The sequence below is a fragment of the Ambystoma mexicanum genome, chromosome 9 (genome assembly GCF_040938575.1).
Source record: "Ambystoma mexicanum isolate Mex_15411 chromosome 9, UKY_AmexF1_1, whole genome shotgun sequence".
NCBI classification, from domain to species: domain Eukaryota; kingdom Metazoa; phylum Chordata; class Amphibia; order Caudata; family Ambystomatidae; genus Ambystoma; species Ambystoma mexicanum.
The window spans coordinates 1,388,568,683-1,388,592,015 of NC_090931.1; the positions used below are offsets into that span (position 1 = coordinate 1,388,568,683).

The 23,333-nt window shown below is 47.6% G+C and overlaps 1 protein-coding gene across 19 annotated transcripts in view; it reads right to left on the reverse strand.

Annotated features, from left to right (window-relative positions):
• The window catches only part of BIN1 (bridging integrator 1), a 508,669-nt gene that overhangs the window by 273,686 nt on the left and 211,650 nt on the right, over positions 1-23,333 (reverse strand). For all 19 annotated transcript variants that reach the window (XM_069616790.1, XM_069616788.1, XM_069616789.1 and 16 more), the window contains exon 4: positions 15,796-15,890. In XM_069616790.1, the coding sequence (XP_069472891.1) occupies positions 15,796-15,890 (95 nt within the window). The remainder of the gene's footprint in view (positions 1-15,795; positions 15,891-23,333) is intronic.

Consider the following 23,333-nt stretch of genomic DNA (forward strand, 5'->3'; position numbering starts at 1 on the left):
TGCCTATCACGGTGCTCGCCGCCATGGACCTACTGACGCATTCAGCTAAATCCAAACCCGACTGAACGGACTCACATGGCATCCTTACCATCCTGGACCACAGCAAGGAAACCATCCCGTTCGTCCCCTTCGGGAATATGTTCAGCCGCTAACGCAACACAGTTCCACACACCGTGCGTGAAACGAGACAAGGCACAAATGGAGTTGGCCGCCTGAAGCGCCATACCACCAGAAGAAAACACTTTCTTCGCCCAGCCTTCAAAACGTTTGTCGTCCCTATCAGGAGGGATGGTAGGGTACGACGCCTGCTTTGCCGGGGCCGTGGCCGCCTGCACCACCAAACTCTCCGGAATGGGGTGCCTGGTCAAGTAGCAGGGGTCGCTACTGGCTGGACGGTATTTTCGCGACAAGGATCTGCCCACCGCCTGGAGACTCTCCGGAGCAGTCCAAGCCGCCGCCACCCTTCTCTGTAAAGCCATATGGAACGGCAGTACCGGGTCAGTTGGGGGACCAACATCAAGGATGTCCGTCAGATCATCCTGCACAAACTCCCCTGGGGGATCAGACCATCCCAAGTACTCAGAAACCCTAGCCATAAGGCGCCGGTACGAGGAATCGGCATGAGAGCAAGGCTCAGGCCTACAAAACTCCACCTCCGGAGAGGTGTCCAGTCCACTGGCATCATGCAGTGACTAACGCTCACCTGATTCCCGTAGAGGCGCCGGTCTTGACTGGGCGTATACCGTATCTTCAAAGGTGATGTGTAACACACGGCTGGCTCTTTGGGCTGGACCTCTGTGCACTGTATGTCTGACTCGAAGGGTAAGATGTCTGCAGATAGAAAATATGGGATTAAGGAACTGGGTTATTGAATGTCTCTCCCTTCTTCCCTTTCTCTTCTCCTGTAGAACCCCAAAGGTTAACGCTCTCACCTTAGGTAAGTGAACGCCGTGCTCTCCATCTGCCTCGGGGCAGGGTGCTGTAACCAGTTTCTTCACTGGATAAGGGGAGCAGGCCTCTTGACTTCAGAGGACTGCTGTCCGTCGTTTACTGCACGAACGGTAAGTTTCGAGTAATTCTAATGTCTTTAAAGTCTTTAGTAATGATGTCTCTTTTTTTGCAGGGTTCCGGCAATGGCGGATGACGGGCTGAAGTGAGTTGAAAATGGAGCCCGTGTGATGAATAGAAGCGCCTGGAAGCACGTAAGTAAGCGCTTGTTGCCTGCTTCACGATGCGCTCTAACTGTCTTTTTATTTTGCAGGTACAAGTTCGGAGCGGCTGCAGGGTGCCGGAATACCCACTGGGTTAGATGTGGAAAGGAGTAATGGCACGTGAGTATTAAAGTTCCCCAATGTCTTTAAACGCACCTTGTTTTGTCTTTCAGATGCCGGAATGCAGTGTGAAGACCTCCGGAGCGCACAGAGAGTAGGTAAGCCTTTGTCTTTCAGATGCCGGAATGCAGCGCCAGACGTTGGTGACAGCCGATGGACCAGGTAAGTGAAGAGCTGTCACTGAAGACCGTAATGCTAACCTGTTCTTTCTTGTCTTTATAGGTGTTGCTGAAGACTGGATTCAGGATGGTAAGCCTTTTCCCTTAGGCCCAGGATCAGATGCAGAAGACACGATGAGCGTTCTGCTGCAGAGGATGCAGAATAACGCAAAGCAAGATTCATCCATCGGGTGTGGTTTAAATAGCCTCCTGTAGTGCTTAGGTGTCTCCTTCCACAGCCACGCCTAGGTAAGAAAAGAGTTCCTGCTTTCCAGAAGAGTTCCAGTGTTCTGAATCTAGGGAGTGGCTCCTGCCCCACCCAACAGGAAAAGTAGTCCCAAACAGAAGAGGATCAGAGGCTCAACTGGCAGGCAAGTAAGCAGCATGGTCTGCTGCAGGTAAGTCCACCCAAGCATTATGAGCCCAGCGCTTCCAGCGCTGGGACTGGGCATATTTATGAGCCTGGTGCCACTGGCGCCAGGACTGGGTCCAAAAGGTCCCAATTGGGACTGGTTGGCACTCAGAACCTGGGTTATGGATCTGCTTCCAAGGGAGTTGGGAAAACCCTGACCTTTTGGAAGCAGAGATCATGACAGTGACTGTCTCAAATCGTCAAACTGACTATGGCCCGAGACAATTTCATCTGGAACCTGACTAGGAACCAGGCCATCAGAATCCTCATCCGCCTCTGAAATATAGTCCAGGTGGCGAAAAGAAGGCACCCGAGAGTGCTTGCTCTTAACCAGAGCCTTCCTGGGGGGGGGGTTCTCCCGTGCCACGGGGTACCTCCGACACGAAAGGCGTCGAGCGAATCGGCGCCAGCGTCGAGAGAACCGGCATCGGCGCTGAGAGGATCGGCGTCGACGAAATCGGCATCGACGTCAGATGCAGCGCCTCCAGCATCGGAGGCGTCGACACAGCCCTAGAGGCCGGTGCCCCGAGCGTGTCCCTCGACGACCTGAGCGTCGACGGCTTCGACGACTTCCTCGGAGCCGGAGCCTCGAGAAAGCCTGTCGATGCCCTCGACGCCTCAGACGTCGATGTCTTCATCGAAGACCTCACAGGTGCACACGGACTCGAGCGCGTCGAGGACCGGGACCTGGAACGGGTACGTCGAGAACGAGTCTCCTTGTCTCCCGTGACTCGTGCCGACCACTCTTGCGAGCGGTGTCTCTCGACCTCTCACGGCCGACCCCACTCGGGGGCGCGGACGGCTTAGTACCCTGCGACTCAAGAATCGCCAGCATTTTCTTCCCGAAGGAAGCCCATTCCTCCGGCGTCGCACGACTGGTGGGGTAAGCGACGTGCCGGGCAGAGTCCTCCGAAGAGGACCTTGAAGACGACCGGTGTCGGCGCTTCCGAGAATGCCTCGAAGAGGCTGAGGAGTGGCGAGACCGACTCCTAGAAGGAGACCCACGAGACTTCCGACGATGACGCGGAGAGTCACCCCTCGAATCATCCGTCGAAAGGCCCGCAGACCTCGACTTCCGGGGCTTGGACACCCGACCTACCAACAACTTCTTCTTACGTTCGCGTAAGGCTTTGGACGTGAGCGACTGGCAGTCGATACAGCCATCCGTGTCGTGGGCCTCCCCGAGGCGCCAGAGGCAGGCGTCATGCGAGTCCATCACCGACATCTTGGACCCACACTCCCCGCACTTCTTGAAGCCCGGAAGCGGGGCCGAAGACGAAGTCGAAGACATCCTCACACGAAGGATTGACACAAAACGAACAGGTTCGAAGAACCGTAGAACAGAACTCCAAAGAGTCGAGGCGTTGAACCGAGAAACACGAAGCAACACGTTCGCGGAAAAAACGGAACTGAGGCTACGGGCGTCGTGCGTCCTATTTATCACATCGGATGACGTCGGAGGAGGTCCTCGACGACGGCGCATCGACATCGACGCAGACGCCGAAAAAAGTTTCCGAAGCAGCACAGCTGTGGTGATTACATGTCATAGATATGGAATACGTCGGAGGACCCAATCCCCTCGAATTAAACATTTTCTGACAATGTAGTGCATCATTTATCGTGGTCCACCAAACCAAATGCAGCAGACACGTCTAATAGGAGTAGGATGCAGAGATTACCAGCGTCTCTTATAGAATCCATCTGGATTTTGAGGTCCAATAATGACGTTTCGGTACTGTGGTCAGGCGAGAAGCCAGATTGTCTGGCTCCAACAAGTGGGTTTTGTTCCAACTGGTTTTGTGTTTGAGAGTAGGCCATTTTATCTATAGTTTGTTTTTAACAGGAAATGCATTGTAGTTATGGGGCGGTAATTCGGTCCAACAATTGGTTTTTTAATGAGTAGGGTGACCCACGCTTCTTTAATGCTGGCAGGGACGACATTGGTACTTAAGGATGCATACATTTGGTGATGATGGGAGCTAGTGTGGGTGCACAGAGTTTAACAAGGTGAGCAGGGAAGCAGTCTCCTTTGCAACTTGATGGTTTTAGGGTGGAAATGGTGTTCATTACCTGGTCCTGGCTGACCTGGGAAAATGTGAATTTAGTGGCTAGGGTTTCACAGTTTATATCCGCAATTGGCGGGAGGAGCACTTTTGCTGGCCAGGAATTTACTTTTGGCTAGAATGTTATCTTGTAGCAGGATTATTTTTGAAGGGAGTGCATTCTGTAAGGTAGTACACCAGGCTTTACTAGTGTTGCCAGAGGTGGTTGATGGGATGGGGTTTTCCAATTCTCTTAGTAAAGAGTTCTTTAGAGTGATGCAGCAAAGGGCATTAGCTTTATAACCTGTGTTTTCTTCTTCTTCTCCTCACAGGCCACTGCGAGTGGATGACAGTGCAATGAAAAACAGGCCCCCGGAATCCGTTAAGATAAGTACACCGCTGTGCGGTTGTTTAATATTGAAAGCGAACCTGAATGTCTTTTCCTTTTCAGATGTTGCTGTGGTGCTCCGGATGGAAGCGTGGCGTAGCGCGATGGAATTCATGTAAGACTTCGGAATTCGAGGTTTTGGAAGCGCGCGTTCCAATATTGTTTTTCCCTTTCTCGTTATTGCAGGTCGCAATGTTCGAACAGCAGCTGTGGTAGAGGTTCGCCGGAAGTCCTTAAACTAGTACTCACAGGTGAGTGATGTTTCTTCTTCTCTCGGTTTCCACAGATGGCAGCCCAGTGGAGATCCTGAGTGCTGGATGGGGTTTTCTCAGGTAAGACAGAATAATCTTGTTCTTGCAGGATTACAGGAAGATGCTGAAGACCAGGAGCTGGACACGGTGAGCGTCACGAAGCTTGTTCTGCAGTCAGGGTGTGGTTTATATAGCCCAGGTAAAGTAGTACCAGGGAAAGTAGTTCCAGGCCTGCCACACCCAAAACACTAGACCACATGGCATGGTTCTTAGAACTAGACTGTGCCGGGTGCTTCCATGTTGGATTTAAAGGCCCATGTACATAAATGAGACCTAGTTTGAACAGTCCTTCCTTCCTACATATGAACCTGGTACAAAAGGCGCCAGGTCTGGCTCCAGGAGCCCTTTTGCAGTGGTTTTAAGGCCCTCAGGGTTCTGGTGGGAGCCTGCTTGTGGCACAACTTGTGCCCCCTCGCAGTGGTCATGACAGTAATATCCCTATTGGGGTGTGGCTTCCAACAGGGAGGTGGTGAAGGTGGAGACATAGTGGAGGTAGAACAGTGTACAATAATTAGAAATGTGGACAGACCTGATGCAATTATTTGTTCGAGCATGGAAGTAAAATGAAAGGTAGCAGATCTATGCACATAGACAAGATGTGGCTATCCTCTTAAAAAGCAGTGTACAATTCTCAGAAATAGGGCACAGACCTAATGCAATTGTTTGTTCAAATACACAGATAAATTAGACGGTAGGAGACTATGCAGATGGGCACAGTGCGACTATCCTCTTGAACAGTAAAATAGTGAACAATTGTTGGAATCACAGCATAACTATATGCCGATGCCGGCGGTACAGCGCACTGCAGCACTCGTTATGGAGATGTCTGACTTGAATGGTCACGTTGATAGTTGGTGAGCAGGGGAGGGCGGGTCCCATGTTGTTGGCTAAGTTCAGGATATCAGGAGTAAGCGACAATGTCAACAAATGGGAGTAGTATGAATGGAAGTGAAAAAAGTGATGCATCACAGGTAATTAAATGTCAATGTTCCATGCAGGCGGGAACTGCTGTGTTCATCTCAATATTTGTTTTCAGTTGGGGGGTGTCGGATCGAAGGGCTTTTCTCCAATGTGTTTCTGAACCGGGGTTTTTTGGGCTCCACGCTCGAAACCGACATAAACAGGCACTAAAAGGGCCTTGAGTGTGGGCCTTTGGTGGGGGCCGGTGTCTGGTGATTGGCCCTTTTGGCTGGGACAATGGCCAATCACAGCAGCAGCCTGCTATATTAGTGAAATAGGACAGGCACTACGGTGAAAATGGCGCAACCGCCATTTTGGAGAAGATTTTTCACATAGTACACAGAGTGTAGGTCGAAGCACAGAGGTATATTACTGCACAAAACAGGAAATTGAAGGTAGGCAGCCAGATTCAGCTATAATTATCACTTCAAATTTGGAACTATGAATGGGATGCAGTCACTGGCAAAACACACAGATTTTCTCCGATGCACGCAGTTTCATCCGCGTAAGGCCCCAGTGGCCTTACCTTTGTTGGAGCAAGGTGAGGGATGCCATCTGAGGAGTTTCATTAAGGAGCGGCTTCACATCATGGATGCAGTACTACCTGGCCATCAGATGACAACAGCTGTTAAATTGTGTAAGTACCTGAGCATATTATGCCAGTGCCTGGAGTATGCCACGCTCTTTCTTGCTTTATGGGATATTTGTCTCTTTTTCATTGGCCATTTGTATCCAATGCTTAAGGGTCTCTTGTAGGTTTAATTGTGATTCTCTTTCTCACATTGTTACAATTCCAGTTTATCGTCTTTCTATTCCATATCCTGTCAATTTCAGTGGGACAAGTTTTTCCAGATGGATAACGATTCTCCCGTTCTAGCCGTTACTTCTGGGTTGGGAGGGAAATGTCCCTGCACCAGCACTCGCTTGGGTACTCCTCTTTGGTTCCAGTTCACTCTTGAGCTGCGTTGGTGTCCCACTCTTGGTCTTCTCTGCAGCCAGGCCTGGCTGCGGGTAACCAGATGCCTTGCGTTGGCTCAGCGTGGTGGTTTTAGGCATTGTTGGACAAGTCCACTGGCCACCACGAAGCGGTCGTGGTCATGCCATCACCAGGACTTGGGTTCATGTCTCCTCGGCTCTCCAGTCCATGTGAACGCTGTGTCTCCAGTGTTTCAAGCTCATGTTAAGACCACTTCTCAAAGTCACAGGCTCCGCTGGTCTCCTTGGCTTCACCTCTCAGCTGTCAAGCTGTCAGGGATTTCCCCTGCTTATGCAAGCTCTCTCTCTGCTTCGCCTGTCCTTGACATGTTCTCCTTCTGTCTGCTCGTTGGAGTTAAATCACGGTTTCTCCTTAAGAAGACAGTCTCTTTCTTGTTCGTGATGACCTATTGCAGCTTTGTCTTCAAGCAAATCGCTGGATTTCATACTGTTCGTATTTCTGATAATTCCATATATGCCATTAAGGGGTTATGGTTTAAGGAGTTCCTCACAGAAACGGGAGTCCTTGGCCCCAAGGGGAAGGGGTTGACTCTCACTTGGTGAGGTGCCACTTGCCTCAGTCCTTAGGGAGAGACTTGCGGAGCTAGTTCCCAACCCTAGCCTCGCAGAGGGGGGCTCCCCCTTGGGGGAAAAGGGACGAATTCCCCGAATTCGCCACAGGATGTCTTTTAAAAGAAAATGGGCTAAGACACGTTTGAAAAATATAAAAAGGCCATTCCACTTCAAGAAATAAAATGGTACAGACAAAAATAACTAACACTGGAACTTACAGTGCCACATAACCTGAATAATTAAACACCCCTGCCTCCACCGGAATTGAACAAGAATTGGGAGAGCAAAGAGTTTTTGCTTTTGTGTAGGCATGGGATAAGCATTATCCTGGCAGTACCAAAATGGTACTTCCTGGCCATCAGATGGTAACAGCTACTAAATTGTGTTAGTGCCCGGGCATATCATGGCAGTGCCTGGGTTTGCCTATACAAGAGGCAAATCTCTTCACTTTGCCAAAGCTTGAGAATTCAGTGCAAGAAACCGATAAAAGAGCACACACATGGCTTATAAATCAACCGGCTGAAGGCATTCTTGGTGAAGACATTAATATTATACCTGTAGCTGGCTTACAGCTGCAATTAAACAATCACCTTTCAGAAGACTGTTTAGAAAAGACATTGGCATCCCCTTAAAACGCCGGACCTAGCCCAAAGGGATCCAGGAGGTAGCGCGTAGGCATGGCTATAGGAACTAGCATGACCAAAGGCGGTCACAGAAACGGGTAAGAAACCAAGCACCCAAAGGCTGTGTTCCCAAACTCCCATCCAATGTCTCTCCCATCTTCACTTCCTAGGACAATAGTTTCGGATTATAAGCATTGCTTACAACGCCGCCTAATTAACAGTGACATCAATAATTAATATCAACTTGGGGGCATTTTAGCAGTAGCCAGGAAATTTGGGAAACATTGCGAATCCTGAATTGTGTGAAGACCAGTTGAGCCACCGAAAAGAGGAGAGGGTTTAAAAAGTTGCGTGTTCCTTGAAGGTAGGTGAGAACGTATTACCTGGGAGCCAATCAAAATAAAATAAAAGTCCAAGCCAAATGGTTGGGTCTCATCCCACACAACCCAAATGATGCTCTACGGGATCCCGCCTCTACCATTCTCCAGAACGGCCGGTATTCATATAAACCAGTTGACACCAAACACATGTCTCCTGAAAAAAACATTTTCCTAACAAAAAAAACTAAGAAAAGACCAGGAGGATGTCAGAGCAGAGATAGAGGCAACATTCAAACTGTGAAGGCGTTTCACCTGAGCCTTCTAGACTACCTTCAAAGCAGTGTCCAAGGTCCCACAGCCAGGATGTCAAGAAGTTACAAGAAGCCCAATATTCTAGGCCTTTCTTCCACATCTTGAAGACATTGCACTGGCTCAAGGTAGAAGCTAGGAGGACATTCTGAGCTGCCACCAATATCCATAAAATCTGGAACTCCCAACAACCAACCACTAAGCATCCCAAGCAATCTTACAAACCCAACAACCAACCACAATAAGCCTACCAAGCATGACACCCCCAACAACCAACCACAATAAGCATCGCAAGCAATCCGACACTCCCAGCAACCAACCACAATAAGCATCCCAAGCATGACACCCCTAACAACCAACCACAATAAGCATCCCAAACAATCTGACATTCCCCGCAACCAACCACAATAAGCATCCCAAGCATGACACCCCTAACAACCAACCACAATAAGCATCCCAAACAATCTGACATTCCCCGCAACCAACCACAATAAGCATCCCAAACAATCTGACATTCCCCGCAACCAACCACAATAAGCATCCCAAGCATGACACTCCCAGCAACCAACCACAATAAGCATTGCAAGCAAAAGCCTAGGCAACGCTTCAGGAAAACCACCAGTGGTGAAAGAAACGTGCAGTTGCAGGTTTAAGTCTTAAGCCACACCCATCACAACTAACAGCCACTACAATGAACCAGGAAGGATATTATAACCAGTGGCAAGTTCAATACGGATGTCACAATAACACATCGATGCAAGTAAGAGCTTGAGTGCTTCCCGCTTCTGGGGTTTTACAGGGCATACAAAGCAATACATGGCATCCTGTTGGGCTCTGTGGAGTGTGATGCAGGTGCGTTCTAGATATTCGGATTTGTTTGCACGCAGTCAGCGCTGCTGACACGTATTGCTTCCGGCGAGAAAGCCTTACGAGCTTGTTCAAAGGGCTGCCACGTGACAATGTAGGTGGCTGATAAGGCCTGGCTACCGACAGCAATTGGCTGAGATAAGAAACACACACACTGGCTGGACTTCTGCCAGGGCGTCAATGCCGGAAGCCGGGCCTAGACGGTATTGCTGCGCCATGACAGCGGGCTAGAGGCCTGCCAAGCAACCCGGCAGAAACAGGTGTACCCTTAAAAGCGTGAAAGAGGGAAAGAAAGAAATCTTACAGATAATGCAGAAGGGTGGAGCCAAGTGTGCCCGGCTGAAAGTGAACTTGGGTGGAATGGGCGCCAATTATTCCTTCAGAAGAACAAATAGTTCATAAAATGAAGCAGAAAACACTTTTGTGCTGCGTGAAAACAGGCAAATGTTTCCAGAGATCCAGGTTTCACCATTGCCATATACGTAGGAAGGCAGCCCAGTCCTGTTTTGCTTGGAATTCTGGGACTTGTTGTTTTCCCCCCTACATTTCAAATGGGAAACAAAAACTACAAGTCCCAGGATCCAAAGGAAAACACCTGGACTGGATGACCTACTCACGCAAGGCAGATGGAAACTTGAGCTTTGAAAAACGCGCAGACCACCTACTTAGATGCTCTGGCGACCCACTCCACGGCATGAGTTAGTTTGAGTTTTTGGGTGAATCGATCGTGTACCCACTTATATTTTGATTGAGGAAATGTCAAACGAAACAGTCAATTTGTCGTCATTTTCAATATTAAACTATATGCTGTATGATGGAGAGTTACAATTCGGAAATCAAACGTGTGAGTGAGATATACAAACATTCAGTGAAAGGGGCACGACGAGCCATGCACAGTTTATAGACGTAGCGCCTATATACACGCAGTCAACGCTCTACAGTCCCACAGAAGCAAGATCATAGGGTGGGCCTCCGCGGCCCAGAACATCACTCATTAGCAGCGCACACACGAGCTTCCTTGGAAACATAGGTATGAACGACAATGCTTCACACGAGAGGCTTGGAGGGCATGCAATGTAAACAGCCGCGCGTCTAGACGGCCAGAAGGCCAAGGGCTTCCAAAAACAGTAATTATTCATGTCAGAGGGTGCTCCGCTCAACAGAAGAGGCCGGGGACTTGCTACAGAGCCGAGAGCTGATCCGCAGGGATGTACAGAGATACACCGGTGGCACAAGCAGGTGGGGGAGGGACAGGTGTCTCCTGCTGGGGCACTGGCATTCTGAATGATTGCAAGCCATCCGCACACTATGCATAACCCCCACGCCCCCACACATATAACCGAGATACATGTACCCATCACTCGGAGATCACGGCCATGCTACCCACACAAAAACCGGAAAAGTGGAATTTACAGTGCCACAACCAGGTACACAAGTAAACACCCCTGTCTGAGTGGGCATGATCAAGCATTTGCCAGGCACTGCCAAAGTGGCACTACCTAGCCAGAAGATAGCAACTTCAAACTACAAAGCAAGGGGCCGATCTAAATCAAGAGGCTGAAGGCACACTGGGTTAAGACATTTTTATTACAACATTAGCATATTCACAGCTACAATTAAGCCATTAACTCAGCAGAATACCCAGACAAATCACTGGCAAACACGTTTAAAGTTAATGTTCGATAGCTCTAGTGTAGCTCAGAGTTCCCAGGAGAATGTGTTTTGGGAGGGGAACAGGCACGTAGTGGATGAGATTGGCCACAGGGGATGAGCATGGCCAGTCAATGGGTGGGAAGGCAATCAATCACGCTGTGTGCTCATCCTCCGTGTATTCCAATGCAATCATTTTGGCTCATAGGTGGTGTTTATGTGCCAGCCATCATTAGCCAAAACATTGATGTCCAACATCCAATCAGAAGGAAGACCCATCTCACGGCTTAATGCTAGAAGCCATGTCTGTTCTCTACCTAAACGTTTCCATCGATGCTGCCATAGGCCAATAGAGCCATTTGTACCCACTGAAAAATGCATCTGTTCCATGGGAACTGAAGAGCAGCTGTAAGGCTAAACTGTGCAGGGAATCGGATGCATGAAATTAATGCTTTTCCGATTGCCCTTATCTGCCAAAATGGCGGCTCTTGTGTGCAACTGATGTGAGTTGCGCAGTTTCCATATGAAGCTTGAAGACTCAGGACGCCATGCCTTCCCAGTGTCCATAAGGTTAGTATTATCGCTTAACTTATCTTTATCAATAACCACAAAGTCCCATTTTAGTTGTAGTATCAGTTGAGAGATTATATAGCGCGTTCACCACCCCCATAGTCTGGGGAGCCCAGGCCCAGTCTACTGAGGGAATCCTGTTCTACCGAGAAATTGGACTCTGGATGACCAGACATGGCCCTTTGTGCCAAAAGAGAACTGCCTTTCTGCACAGGAACAACGGTGCCCTCTCCCTGTGCTCTAGAGACTATGTAGAAATGGAGCTGCACACCTCTCACAAAGGTAAAGCGTCATAGGCCCCTTCCTGCCAGGAGAAAATATGTTCATTAGAGAGGACAAATGGGAATTGAACACCACAAACCGGCTATCAGAACCGTCTTTCATAAATGCTTTGTGCCAAAATTATAGCGCCCACACACACCTTTGCTGTAACCAGTCACCCGATATCTACCACCCCCAGCTCTGCAGTTGCACTGAGCCGATTCAACGTCACATGGGCACTCCTGACAGCTGCTAGGACACAAAGTGCCTGGAGGCAGAAGTGGATTTGAATCTTCTGTACCCGTGAACTAAATTATAACTTCATAACATTTGCTACTTTAATCCTACAAATTCTGTTGAAGTACAAACTTGGCTCCTTCAGGACTCAGCACTTTACATAATTTGCATACAACAGAAAAGACACCAAAAAAAAGTGGCAGTAATAACACCGCAGTTAAAAAAAAAGAACCCAGCAGATCCTGTAAATGATCATCCCAGCTCACACCTTCCATGCCCTGGCAAGCTACTGGAGACAGTGGTAACCATCCAGTTACGACAGGTATAGACCACGCTGCTTCTCTGAAAGGGGTGCAGGCATGATTTTGTTTAGGATTCAGCAGAGAATCAGTCGTGGTGGCGGCTAGGCAGGACACTAGAGGTTGGATGGCTGTCAGAGCAACAGGGTGGTTATTCTTTTAGATGTCTCGGCACTCTTCTGTACCATGGATCACAAACATCTTGCTGGGGTGCCTTTTTAAATTTGTGATAAGAGGCAAGGCATGGGATCGGATAAAGTCGTCGCCGAACAATCTGATGCAAGAAGTTGCCGCCACATGCGGCGTGCAGTGCCACAAGGATCCTCCTTTAGCCCTTTAATATACAGGCGCATGGAGCAGGACAGAATATTGATGCATTGAATGCACTAGCAATTAAATGTACAGAAAACCGAAATCTTGATTTGCAGCAGCATTTCCTGATCACCAAACCAGCTGCCGTCAGGCAACACTGATGACCCCCTACTCCTTTCAGGACTGCTGGGATACATATTGGAACTAACTGATCACGTCCTGCACTGCGCCCTAGAAACCTGTTCGAAATGTTGGGGTATGGTTCGATTTCGAGCTGTCCGTTAGTATGCTCTCCAGGTAAGAACTCTTTAAAGAATTTTGGGTTATTTGCATTTCTCTACCAGCGTCCAACTGAGTGTATTCGTATTAAGTCGGTTGGATTAGTGTAATGCAATAACCTAGGCCTACCAAAGTCTGGCTAAGTTACAACTCATCAAACACGCTACTACCAGGCTAGTCTTTCATTGGATTCACCAAGGCCATATTTGTGTAGATCTTAAGGAGCTACATTGGTTGCCAGTGGCTAAACGTGTGGAGTTTAAAGCAATGCATCTTGTTCACAATGCTTATTACAATTGGAGGCCTCCCATTATTAGGAATCAGCTGACACAATACATCCCTAATAGACCACTCATGTCAGCATCTGCAGGATTGCCGATCATACCGGAGGGCCTCATTAGAAGGTTGCCGGTAAGCTCACTGGCACCCTTGTTTCCGGATCGGCAAACTCTGTCTGCCTGCCATGGCCGCTGTGCACGACAGGTCTGACCCTGCCGGGCGCAGCGGCCACGGTAGGCAGACCGATCATGGAAGCACCGGCACCGTTAGCAACGGTTCCGGTGCTTCCGTGTCCCCACTCCCATAGATGGGAATGGGGACTTACAGTTTACCTGCACCTGAATTTCTGGGCCCCTGGACTTGGAATCTCCTGATGGCAAGTCCAGCGGTAGCACCGGCAGGGTTACCGCCGGACTCGTAATGAGGCCCTAAGTGTATATACCAGAAATAAGTGGGGGTTCTTTCTCAGTACAAGCAGCAACATTTTGGAATGCATTGCCATTACCTATTCGATCCATACATGATCATCTGGAGTGCAGAAGTAAATTGAAAACGTATCTGTTTCCTAGCGAACCGATCGGCAGTCTCCACGTCAGCAATATGCTGGCTGTATTACATTTTGGGGAGATTTTTTCGCCATGATCACTATATGGAGGCGATGTGTTTTGGCTGCATACATTCCTTCCCATTCCCATACCATACCATAAGCCAGCCCTACAGATAAGGGGTGTATCAGCCACTTTTACTCCCTAGAAATGGGAAAATACTTCCAAAGAATACAAAAAATTAGGAGTATAGATACTCCCAACAATAAATATGGGATAAAAATACATTTTGACTCTAGCCGCCATGCTTTCTCCCTCACAGCTCCATGTATACGTTTAGACCAGAAGCGCACGTTGTACCACAGGAAGAAACTATTTTAACTGCCCGATTGGAAGATGTGAACCTGCGTCTTTTAATATAGCTTTCACGCTCCCGCTAGGGGGCAGACATGCGGTTTAATGGCCCACCTGTCTGAGCTTTGGTAGGCCCGAGCGAAGCCAGGATTGACCACACCCTGGGATTTACTGGGGTGCGGATAGTTTTCTTTTTTTCCCGTCCAACAGGAGATGAGCCCAGTGCAAGCCCATCTCCCGTCAGAAGAAAACATTTTTTTAAATGTCTGCCGCCATTAAAACGGAAAAGGGACTAGATCCCTATTTGGAATGATGGCGGCCATGGTAAACATGCTCCAAAATGTCCGCGGCCATCCGAAATGGAACTTAGTCACTTTTCTATTTTAATGGTGGCAGCCATTTTTTAGACAATATTTTGTATCTCTGCCATGGCCAGTGAATGCACAATCGTGCCCGGGAAAGGCAGATTGTGATTGGTCAATCGGTCTTTCCCGGGTGCGAATGTGTATGAATAGCTAGGTGCAAAGAAATACATATTATAAAAACATTTTTACTAGCTTATAAAATACCCTCATTGGGAATTGGACTTACATTTTTACTCCCTAAAAAGTCATTTTACCTCCAACTTAAAAAAATAGGGAGTAAAATACTCCCACCTCCAAATCTTATCTGGAGCACTGCCAACAGTAGTAGTATTCTAGCATAGCTCAATGGAAAAGCTCATGCTAAGATTTCCAACTGAAGCAAAAGCTTGTTTGCAGGAATTGATGCATAAACAATAGTGTATCTTGGAGTGAAGTACTATCTTCCTGCTTATACAATGGGTGCCACAAATACTCCTGCAGACCAATTAGTATTATGTTAAATCTTTGCAAAAGATTACTCAATCATCGGTTTAATAGTTCAGCATGTCCGCTGGATGATATTAAGATGGCAGGCCCTACACTAAATTACACCCCAAGCAACAGTGGGTGGTAAGACCACCAAGTGCGTTGAGAGCCCACTGCACATATCAACGTGTGGTGTTTGAATCCCAGTGGGACAGATTACGTGGCCTAGCCACCCTAGCTCGTTGGAGTTCCACAAGTACGTTTGGAAAAAACACACTCTAAGCATCCAAAGGCAATTTGCTGGGTCACAGGCCTGGTCAATGTAAGTTTAAAAAAAAAGTTTTAACTCATCATGCTTTTCCTACCGCTGAATCCAGTATGCTAGCCATTACCCTGGGTTACCCACCGTTAAAAGCAAAACGAGGTATAATGAAAATTCTGGTAGCCTGAGCTTTCCATTTAATAAAACATTTTGTAGACTTATTTACAAATAGTGTGTCCAGGAGTATTGCTTTCACCAACACGATCAATAACCTTGAAAAAATAAATAAAAGAATGAAGGAGGCATGCAGCGATCCGCTGTGCCCAGTCACAAAATGCACACTTTTCTTCAAGAGGCATCTAAGAAAAACTTCTGTGCAGTAATTAACATTTTTCCCCAGACCACACTTTGATTATATCGTCCACAGTGAACACCCCTTGACCCCACCATTCACACAAATACAATTCTGAAATATACATTTGTGTATTCCGCAAACGTTCAGTGCTTGAAGGATGGTTTGGTGAGATGTTTCCCCCCCCCCCCCCCACATCTGTAAATTTACATGCAAATCATCTCTACAGGTGGACGTTATCAATGAACGACAGCAAAACCTCCCAGGTACGCCCACGTGACCAAAAGCAAGCTCACCTCTGCGATTTTGTTCGTCTCGTCTCTTCGCGGCCATTCGGGCTCGTACACCTCTTGCAAGCATTCCGTCAGCTTCTTGGAGGCGTCATGCATTGCTGCAGCCAATGAAAGGAGGAAGGCAAAAGGGACAAGGTTGGATTGGTTAAAGGAGCACACCAAAAAGTCATCAAAACTGAGGTCCGCCTCTCCCTGCACACAGTAAAGTAGAATTCTATGCATGTCTCAGATTCAGGATTTGGCGTTTGCGCCATTCTGGCATTTTAGCACACATCAATTTGCATTTTGGGGTTTGTAATTCTGCGTATGCAAATGAAGACAGTAAATCTACAACAAAAATGCAAAAGCAAGCGTCCTGGGGTTTGAACTGCACCTCTAACACCCAACTGGCTGACAATAGGTATAAGGTAGCGATACGGTTCCACATATCAGTCCAAAGAAAACAAAAATAAATACAAAGTCAGGCCAGCATGAATAGCCTCCAATAGCCGCCATCTTGCCCCATGTTACGAGTTTCCTTATTCCAGTCCTTCATACAGTTCCCATCATAAGCACGGGCCTACACGTCCCAGCCTGCTAAGAAATAGGACCGCACAGGAGACGAGCCACGCGAGCAGTCGGTAGTTCCATTAGACAACATTAGATTTCACAAAAAGTGTCCCAAGTGGCAAGCATCAGATGGGAGTGGTGCAGATCCACTCCCGTCCTGGGCATGGCATGGGAAAGGTTGTGGCTAATACTGGAAATGTCAAGGGCGTGGTGCAATATGAGACACATTTCCCAGAGTTCTTGGTGATCCGCCATATTGCAGGAACTCGACAAACACAAGGCCCCACCCACAACACGAGACCAGTGATTGAGACACTCGCATCACGCGAAGGTTAACGGGAGTGGTGCACGCCGGAGCTCCCAGTCAGTGAGCGGGTTTCCCCTGCGCTTGACGCTAGTGAGCGGTACCAATTGCTGGCAATCACACCACTGAGTTTTCTGGGAGCTGTAGGCTACGGCTCCTTCACTTCCCTAATTGCGCACCACCCCATCATGCTTCAGCATTCACAGCAAGTTTGTTAGCCTCAGAGTTCCACGGTATCAGGGGCCTCAGTAAAGTGCTTATAACTGCCCAGGGGGGGACGCAGAACATTCCTAACTGTGATTTTGGGGGATTGTGTGAAGTTAACGCATTCCGTTGGTTTATTCCACAGATTAGGTTATGGTCAAGGCCTGCTAAGTATGAATCGACTATCAGAGCCTAGGTGGTTGGAACTTACTAAGACAGGCAAAAGCCTACTCGTGGCCGGAATACCCCATTGTTGGACTTTTGGTTACATAGTGAGAGATTTTAGAACCTAAATACTGGCTGGGGTTAGGTGAAGGACGATTCAAAACTTTAGTGTGTTCCACACATTGTTTGTGTTGTCATGTCTTCACGTGCTGAAGGGAACGCTTATGTTGGGCTTTGCCTTCGGGCATGTTAAGTATATGCTAGTCTTTACATGGGCTGCTATTCTTATGTGCCAGAAAACTACTACATTGTTCCAAGAAATCCCCCCCCCCCCCCAACTATCCCAACAGTTCTCCCCAAACTCCTTTCACTCCTTTCAGGTGTTCTCAACGTCCCCTTTCCTGTCCACAACTTGTTTCCACCATTGCCTGGTTTGGGTTAACCTGGGTGTTATAAATCAGGCATCCAGGAACAACCAAGGTAGGTGGGTCGTGTTCATGCAGTTTTGTGGTTATGAGGGTGTAGTTGACTGAAGCATGCACCACAAAGGCATTCCCCACCAACAATCTGACACTTAGCTCTTCCACGCTGTAAACTGTGATGAATCGCAGGTATTCGTCACTTCTCACCAAGGGGGAGACTCCCCCTGTGAGGCTAGGGAAGTGGGCCTGCTCCATAGCTGCATACATGGGACTGCCTATTATAACGAAAAATGTGACATCTTTTCATTTGGCTGAAGGCAATGCAATAAGGAAAACCCATGTAGAAAAGAAAAGGAAGATGTCCCTTTAACAAGAGATGTATATTTTACTGGGACGAGTCCGAAGAGAAAGAAGGCCTTGTGCGCAGTGGAAGCCCTCAGACATCACGCCCTTGTGGAGATGGAGCAACATTGAACAAGGCCGAGAATGCCTGTACAAAATGCCAGAGGCCCGGCGTCTGCAGATGCAAGGAAAGAAGGAACACAGTATCCGGTGGTGGTGTGGCCACAAGTGCAGGGTGGTGGGCAGGATGCCCGAACAACAATGCCAAGATCACCATTGCAGGAAGCAACGGTAGGGTCCGACCACCCGTGCCAGAGTACGGCAGGGACCGGACGAGGAACCGAGAATGGGAAGCCAACGAGCGAGGAGAGCGAGAAAGCATACCAAAGGGATAGCAGAGACTAGCCACCTTCCCCTGCAGACAGAAAGGTACCACAGGAAACAAGAGAAGCGGGAGGCCCCTGGGGCATCGTTATCGATCTGAAGAAACTCATCCCAGTTCCAAGGACAAGAAGGTAAACACAAAACTGTGTAATTGGAATTGTAAAAAAGCAGAGAAAACAAGTAACAAATAACTGTTGAGGAAGAGGGTTATTACAAGAAGAGAGAAACCCATCCCAGTCCCGAAGACCAAATATTAAAAGGGAATCCAGTTGACAAGAGAAGTGAAGATAATATACAAAAGGGGTTTACCCAACCGAGGTGTGGAACAGACAGGAAATAAATCCCTGGGGAGGAATGGAAGATTCCCTACACCTTCACAGTGGAAGACTGGAGACACAACCACATAATGAGATACAGGAAATTCAACTGTCAAATTAACAAAATAAAAAGAGGAAAGAGTCTAAGACAGAATTAATTACAAAGAAAGCCTAAAAAGGGTCAAGATGACCTCAACTCATGAAATCCTACATTTAAAGACTGGGAAGAATCTACAAGGGTTGACAAAATTGTGAGGCACCACCGCCCGAGAAAACATTCTATGTAGAGGGCCACAGAAAGCACGAGAACCAAGAGTGTCTTTGAAGAACTACAAGACTTGATCTCGGAGACTATTCAGGAGAATATGTTAAGCAATATCTGTACCACAGAGAAAGTTGTAAAGAGACTGAGAAGAAAAGACCAGGCAAACATGACAGTCTCCTGGCCTATTTAATTTAGTTAGATATATTGGTAGGGTCAGATAGAGTTAGTTTGGACGGGGGACACATTAACAAGCACCTTTAGTTCCGTTAGGTAGGAAATTCCCTCTAGTAATAGGGAAAGTTGGCCTTTCATCATCTATAATTTCATTGAAGATACTGAATAATGTCCTCCATGTGTCCAACTCCTCCTTCCGACCCGCCACAACACTCAACCGTGAAAATACTCACAACCTCATTATGCATGGGGCGCATAATTAAATGGGGGCACAAAATCAGGTTGTGTTGCGTTTATGCTTCCATTTAACGCTCTGCCCCATTTTGGGGCACCGACAAGACTGAGGAGGGGCATGAAGCCGAGACAAGATCTCTGCCGTGCCTTCCTCCTCGGACTCTTGAGTGGGCCTCGTTGTACGACGGCAGGTGTACAACAAATGCATGCCTATGAAACCCACCTCGCATTGGCACCTGCTATTGATCAGGGGGGAATCCATTACAAATACCAGCTGCAAAGCGCATTTGCCATCAGCGTTTACATTTCCATGAGACGGAGTGGAAAAACTAAAGAGTAAAAAGTGTGTTTGCCTCGCTTTTACTCTTTCCTTGCCTGCTCTGCCTTGTGGCCATTTCAAATTGCTTGTAGGGGGACAACACAGCATGTGAGTGCCAACGTTCATGGTCCTCCAAAATGCAACTACAGGTTGTTATAAATTAGGGTATTACTAGGTTTGCCTACAAGACTTGCTGGAAGGTAGTTCTCTGCACCTACACTCACCCCTCCTTGGAAAGAACCTTCACTGTATGTGCCCACTTCATTTATACCAGTTGAGCATTTAAAAAGTGCCAGGCTATAATGCAAGTCTATGCAAAAAGGACGAGCATACTCATCCTTGGCACTTAAGGGGTTAAATTGAAATAATTAAATTGCCCAATGGGGTGTCTATTGACAACTGTGTCGGGAGTTTAGCCTGAACTCAAGGTTAGACCATTATACCCTCCAGCCCGACCACTGCTTTTTCTTAGGTTTATCCTAAGAGTTCACTTATTTTAGTTTATTTTGGTGTTTTATAATGTGCTGCACTGCAATTTATTCATTGCTTTAAAACACATGGAGAGACAGGTGGGAGGGGAATGGAAGTCACAGAAAGTCGCAGATAAAGCCTGGGGCCGCATTCGGTACCTGGCTAAGAGAAGGGAAAGTGGCTGAGAGGGTAAAATAGAAGGGTACACGCCAGGGCACTGTCACAGCTAAACCCTTCAGCCACATTCAGATCCCACCTTAAACGGTGGAGGGCAAGTTAGTGGGGAACACGGGAGAAAGACTGTGCACAACACTAGCAACTGGAAAACATTCCTAGGTTGCCAGAGATGTGATGGTAAATATGGATTATATTCACGAAGGTTAGCAAGCAGTCGCATAACCCATCCAAACCATTTAGGACAAGGACCGCAAACCGCCAGGGCAGAACGTTTCCATCAAGGCATTTCATAATGTCCTGCAGGTGTGCAGGACACCTCAGGGCACAAAGGACGAAAAAAGGGGGACAGAAAAGCGTGGGTGTTGAAGCAAGGGGAGGAAGGCGGGGGAAGGGGGAGAGAAGCTGGAGACCACAGGTGCAAAAAGAAGTAATGAGAAAAAAAAATGGGGGCCGAAAAAGGGCAAAGGCATGAAAAGCGCTGATCTGGGTGGCACACTCCAGCCCTTATGTGAAGGCAAAATGTAGAACGGTAAGGGGGTAAGTGGGCTGTGATTAAGCGTAGGGAAAGGAACGAGTCGCAACGGGACAAGATTGTAGCAATCACCCCTGACCAAGCGGGCGTACAGGGTGCCGGTAACAGACCACCAGCACGAGCCTAGGTAGGCCCGATCGAAGTGAGGGCTCCGGGCCGTCACCTGCCCTGTGCGCCCCCATGAGCTGAGGTGATTGCAAATAGTTTTTTTACAGGACATGGGCTCTGTGCATGTTGTGCAAGATTAATCTCCTGTACAAAATAAAAAAATAATACCACCCTAGAAAAAGGGGCTTGGACAAGTTTCTATTTACACGGAGACCACGGACGGGAGGAGTGTGGGACCAGAGCACAAAGCTCCGGTCAAGCAGATAAGTGGGGACGAAGGGAGTGGGCACGAGGAAGGGTTTGGATGTCTTTGGGGGTGGGTGGGAAAGGAGGGACATGGGCTCTGTTCTGGGTCGCTTTTCCAGCCATCCGATTGGCTGACCTCCCTTCCCTGTGGTCAAATATTTGTTTATTCCTGTTGTAAAAACTTCCTGAACAGAAGGGATTTCATTTTTTTTCCTGAACTTCAGGTCGTTCCATCACTGCCTTGGCTCCAGGGGAAATGACATTAATTTCCAGTAATCTAAAATCTTACTTCCAACCTTCAGGTGGAAAGAAACTTCACCAGGTGAGCCAGAGTGCTGAGCTTGAGCGTACAGTTTTCGGATGTATATATATATATTTTTTTACAAATTCCAAGTCAGTCTTTCCTCCCGGAAGAGAAAGGATCATCAAATGAGTCACTGAATAGTCAACTTATCTGATCGACCAAAGCTTACCTCAAATAGAGAGCTATTGTAATCATCCCAAACACTGCACCCAGTCTCACCATTGAAGAGATCACAGAGCAGAGCAGAGCCATGGGGCACTCAAGTCCTATTTGGCTGCAAGGCGACTGATGTAACTTTGGGGGTGGCCGGTCTCCAGCGACCACTGTCCTCATCTCCCAGCTACGAGCCCCATTCTGAGTCACTCGAACCAATTGTATTACATCACCTCCACAGGCACCAAGACAGAAACTAATGGGCAGGCGTTCTCAGTCATCAATGGCTTGATTGAAATCAGGGTTTGCAACGCGGCCCCTTCATTCTGCCTCTTGCAACTGCTAGTCCAATAGCTTTAGAAATCTTATATTAGATTATAGAATTTTTAAGTCACGCAAAAATATACATACAGTTAAAGCTGTAAAAGATATGGATGTGTTAGGTGATGCGTGCACCGCAGCCCAGGGTGGTGTTCGGTATCTAGGATTCAAGTCACAGATGACATTTATCTATCGTCATAGATCTAAACTGTAGTACAACTCAAAGAAAATGCAGATGCCTATTGCAGTAGTGTATGTACTTGCTGAAATGCATAAGGATCGCTCGCCGGCAGTGGCCCATGCAAAGGATTTAGCATTAATGGACCATATGCCCAAAAGGTGGGCAATGGGCCGGGAGAATAGCTCAGAGTCAACGTGTTTCTCTTGGAAGCAAGACAACGCAGAGCAACACAGCTTAGAATCCCGGTCCCATGTTTACAGACTGGTCTTCGGTATTAAGCGCGTTATAAAAGATGAATTAATTCTTGTGTACTCGAGACCTTAAAGTGAACCCTACTAAAAACGCATGTAAAGGTGTTTCGGCAAAATGACATGCGAGTCAGGGCCAGTACTGATGGCTAAAGCCTTTGTAGAGGTAAATTGTTCTGCTACTTAGGGGTCACAAAAGGAAATAATCAGATTTTAAAAAAGGAACAAATCAATGGAGCCACAATTCACTACACTAAAAAAAAAAAAAAAATCTATATTGAAAGAAGCTTTAAAATAGCGTTAAGACATCAGCGAGTGCTTTTAACAAGGGTTCCCGGGTCGATAATACCCGAGCCGGCCTGCCAGAGAGGTCTTAAGGCCTATTAGCACCCCGGGCTACCCTTCCGGAAACCCAAGGTGTTAAAAAAAGTACAAAAAACAAAAGAAAATAAAAAAAAGGATGGTCACTCAACGAACAGGACGCGTGAAGCATCCCTTTCATTGAATGAAAATACTGTGGCCAGATAGCCGCAATGGATGTGGAAGGTGGGGCTCCATACAAAGCCCCTCTTCCATTTCCATGTCGGCCACGGAGCGGTTGCATCAGCGCGGCGGCTGAGAATCCATTGGGGCAGAAAATTGTTAAGTGGGGTGTGAGGAACCAAAAAATATGGACAGGTTGGGGGTAAGCAGCCTCCAGGTTCCATGAAACACGGACTGAGATCAGCTTTTTGGGCTGCGATCCAAGGAATCGGATTGGCTGACCCCCACCCCCCATGGATGTGAATATTAAAGATCTACAAAGCCAAAGTCCTTTTCATTGCCAGTCAAGCACCAGGTGCATGCACTTGTGCAGACTTTCCCCTGTTACTAGAGAAAATGCTTGTGTTGTGTAATGCTTTTCGCTATGTAGCCCGGATTAGACTCTTCATACTGCAATTGTTCACTTGTATTACAGGTGCTCAGGAATCGGGGGGAACCCACATTTAATTTGAACTAAACAGCAGATTCTTGACAGTGTAAATAGCGATTTTGTTCATAAATGGAGGTGGGTTTGTTACATTAAATCACAGTTGGACTTTGAGGCATAGTTTTAATTTTCTTTTGTTTTTTTTAAAATT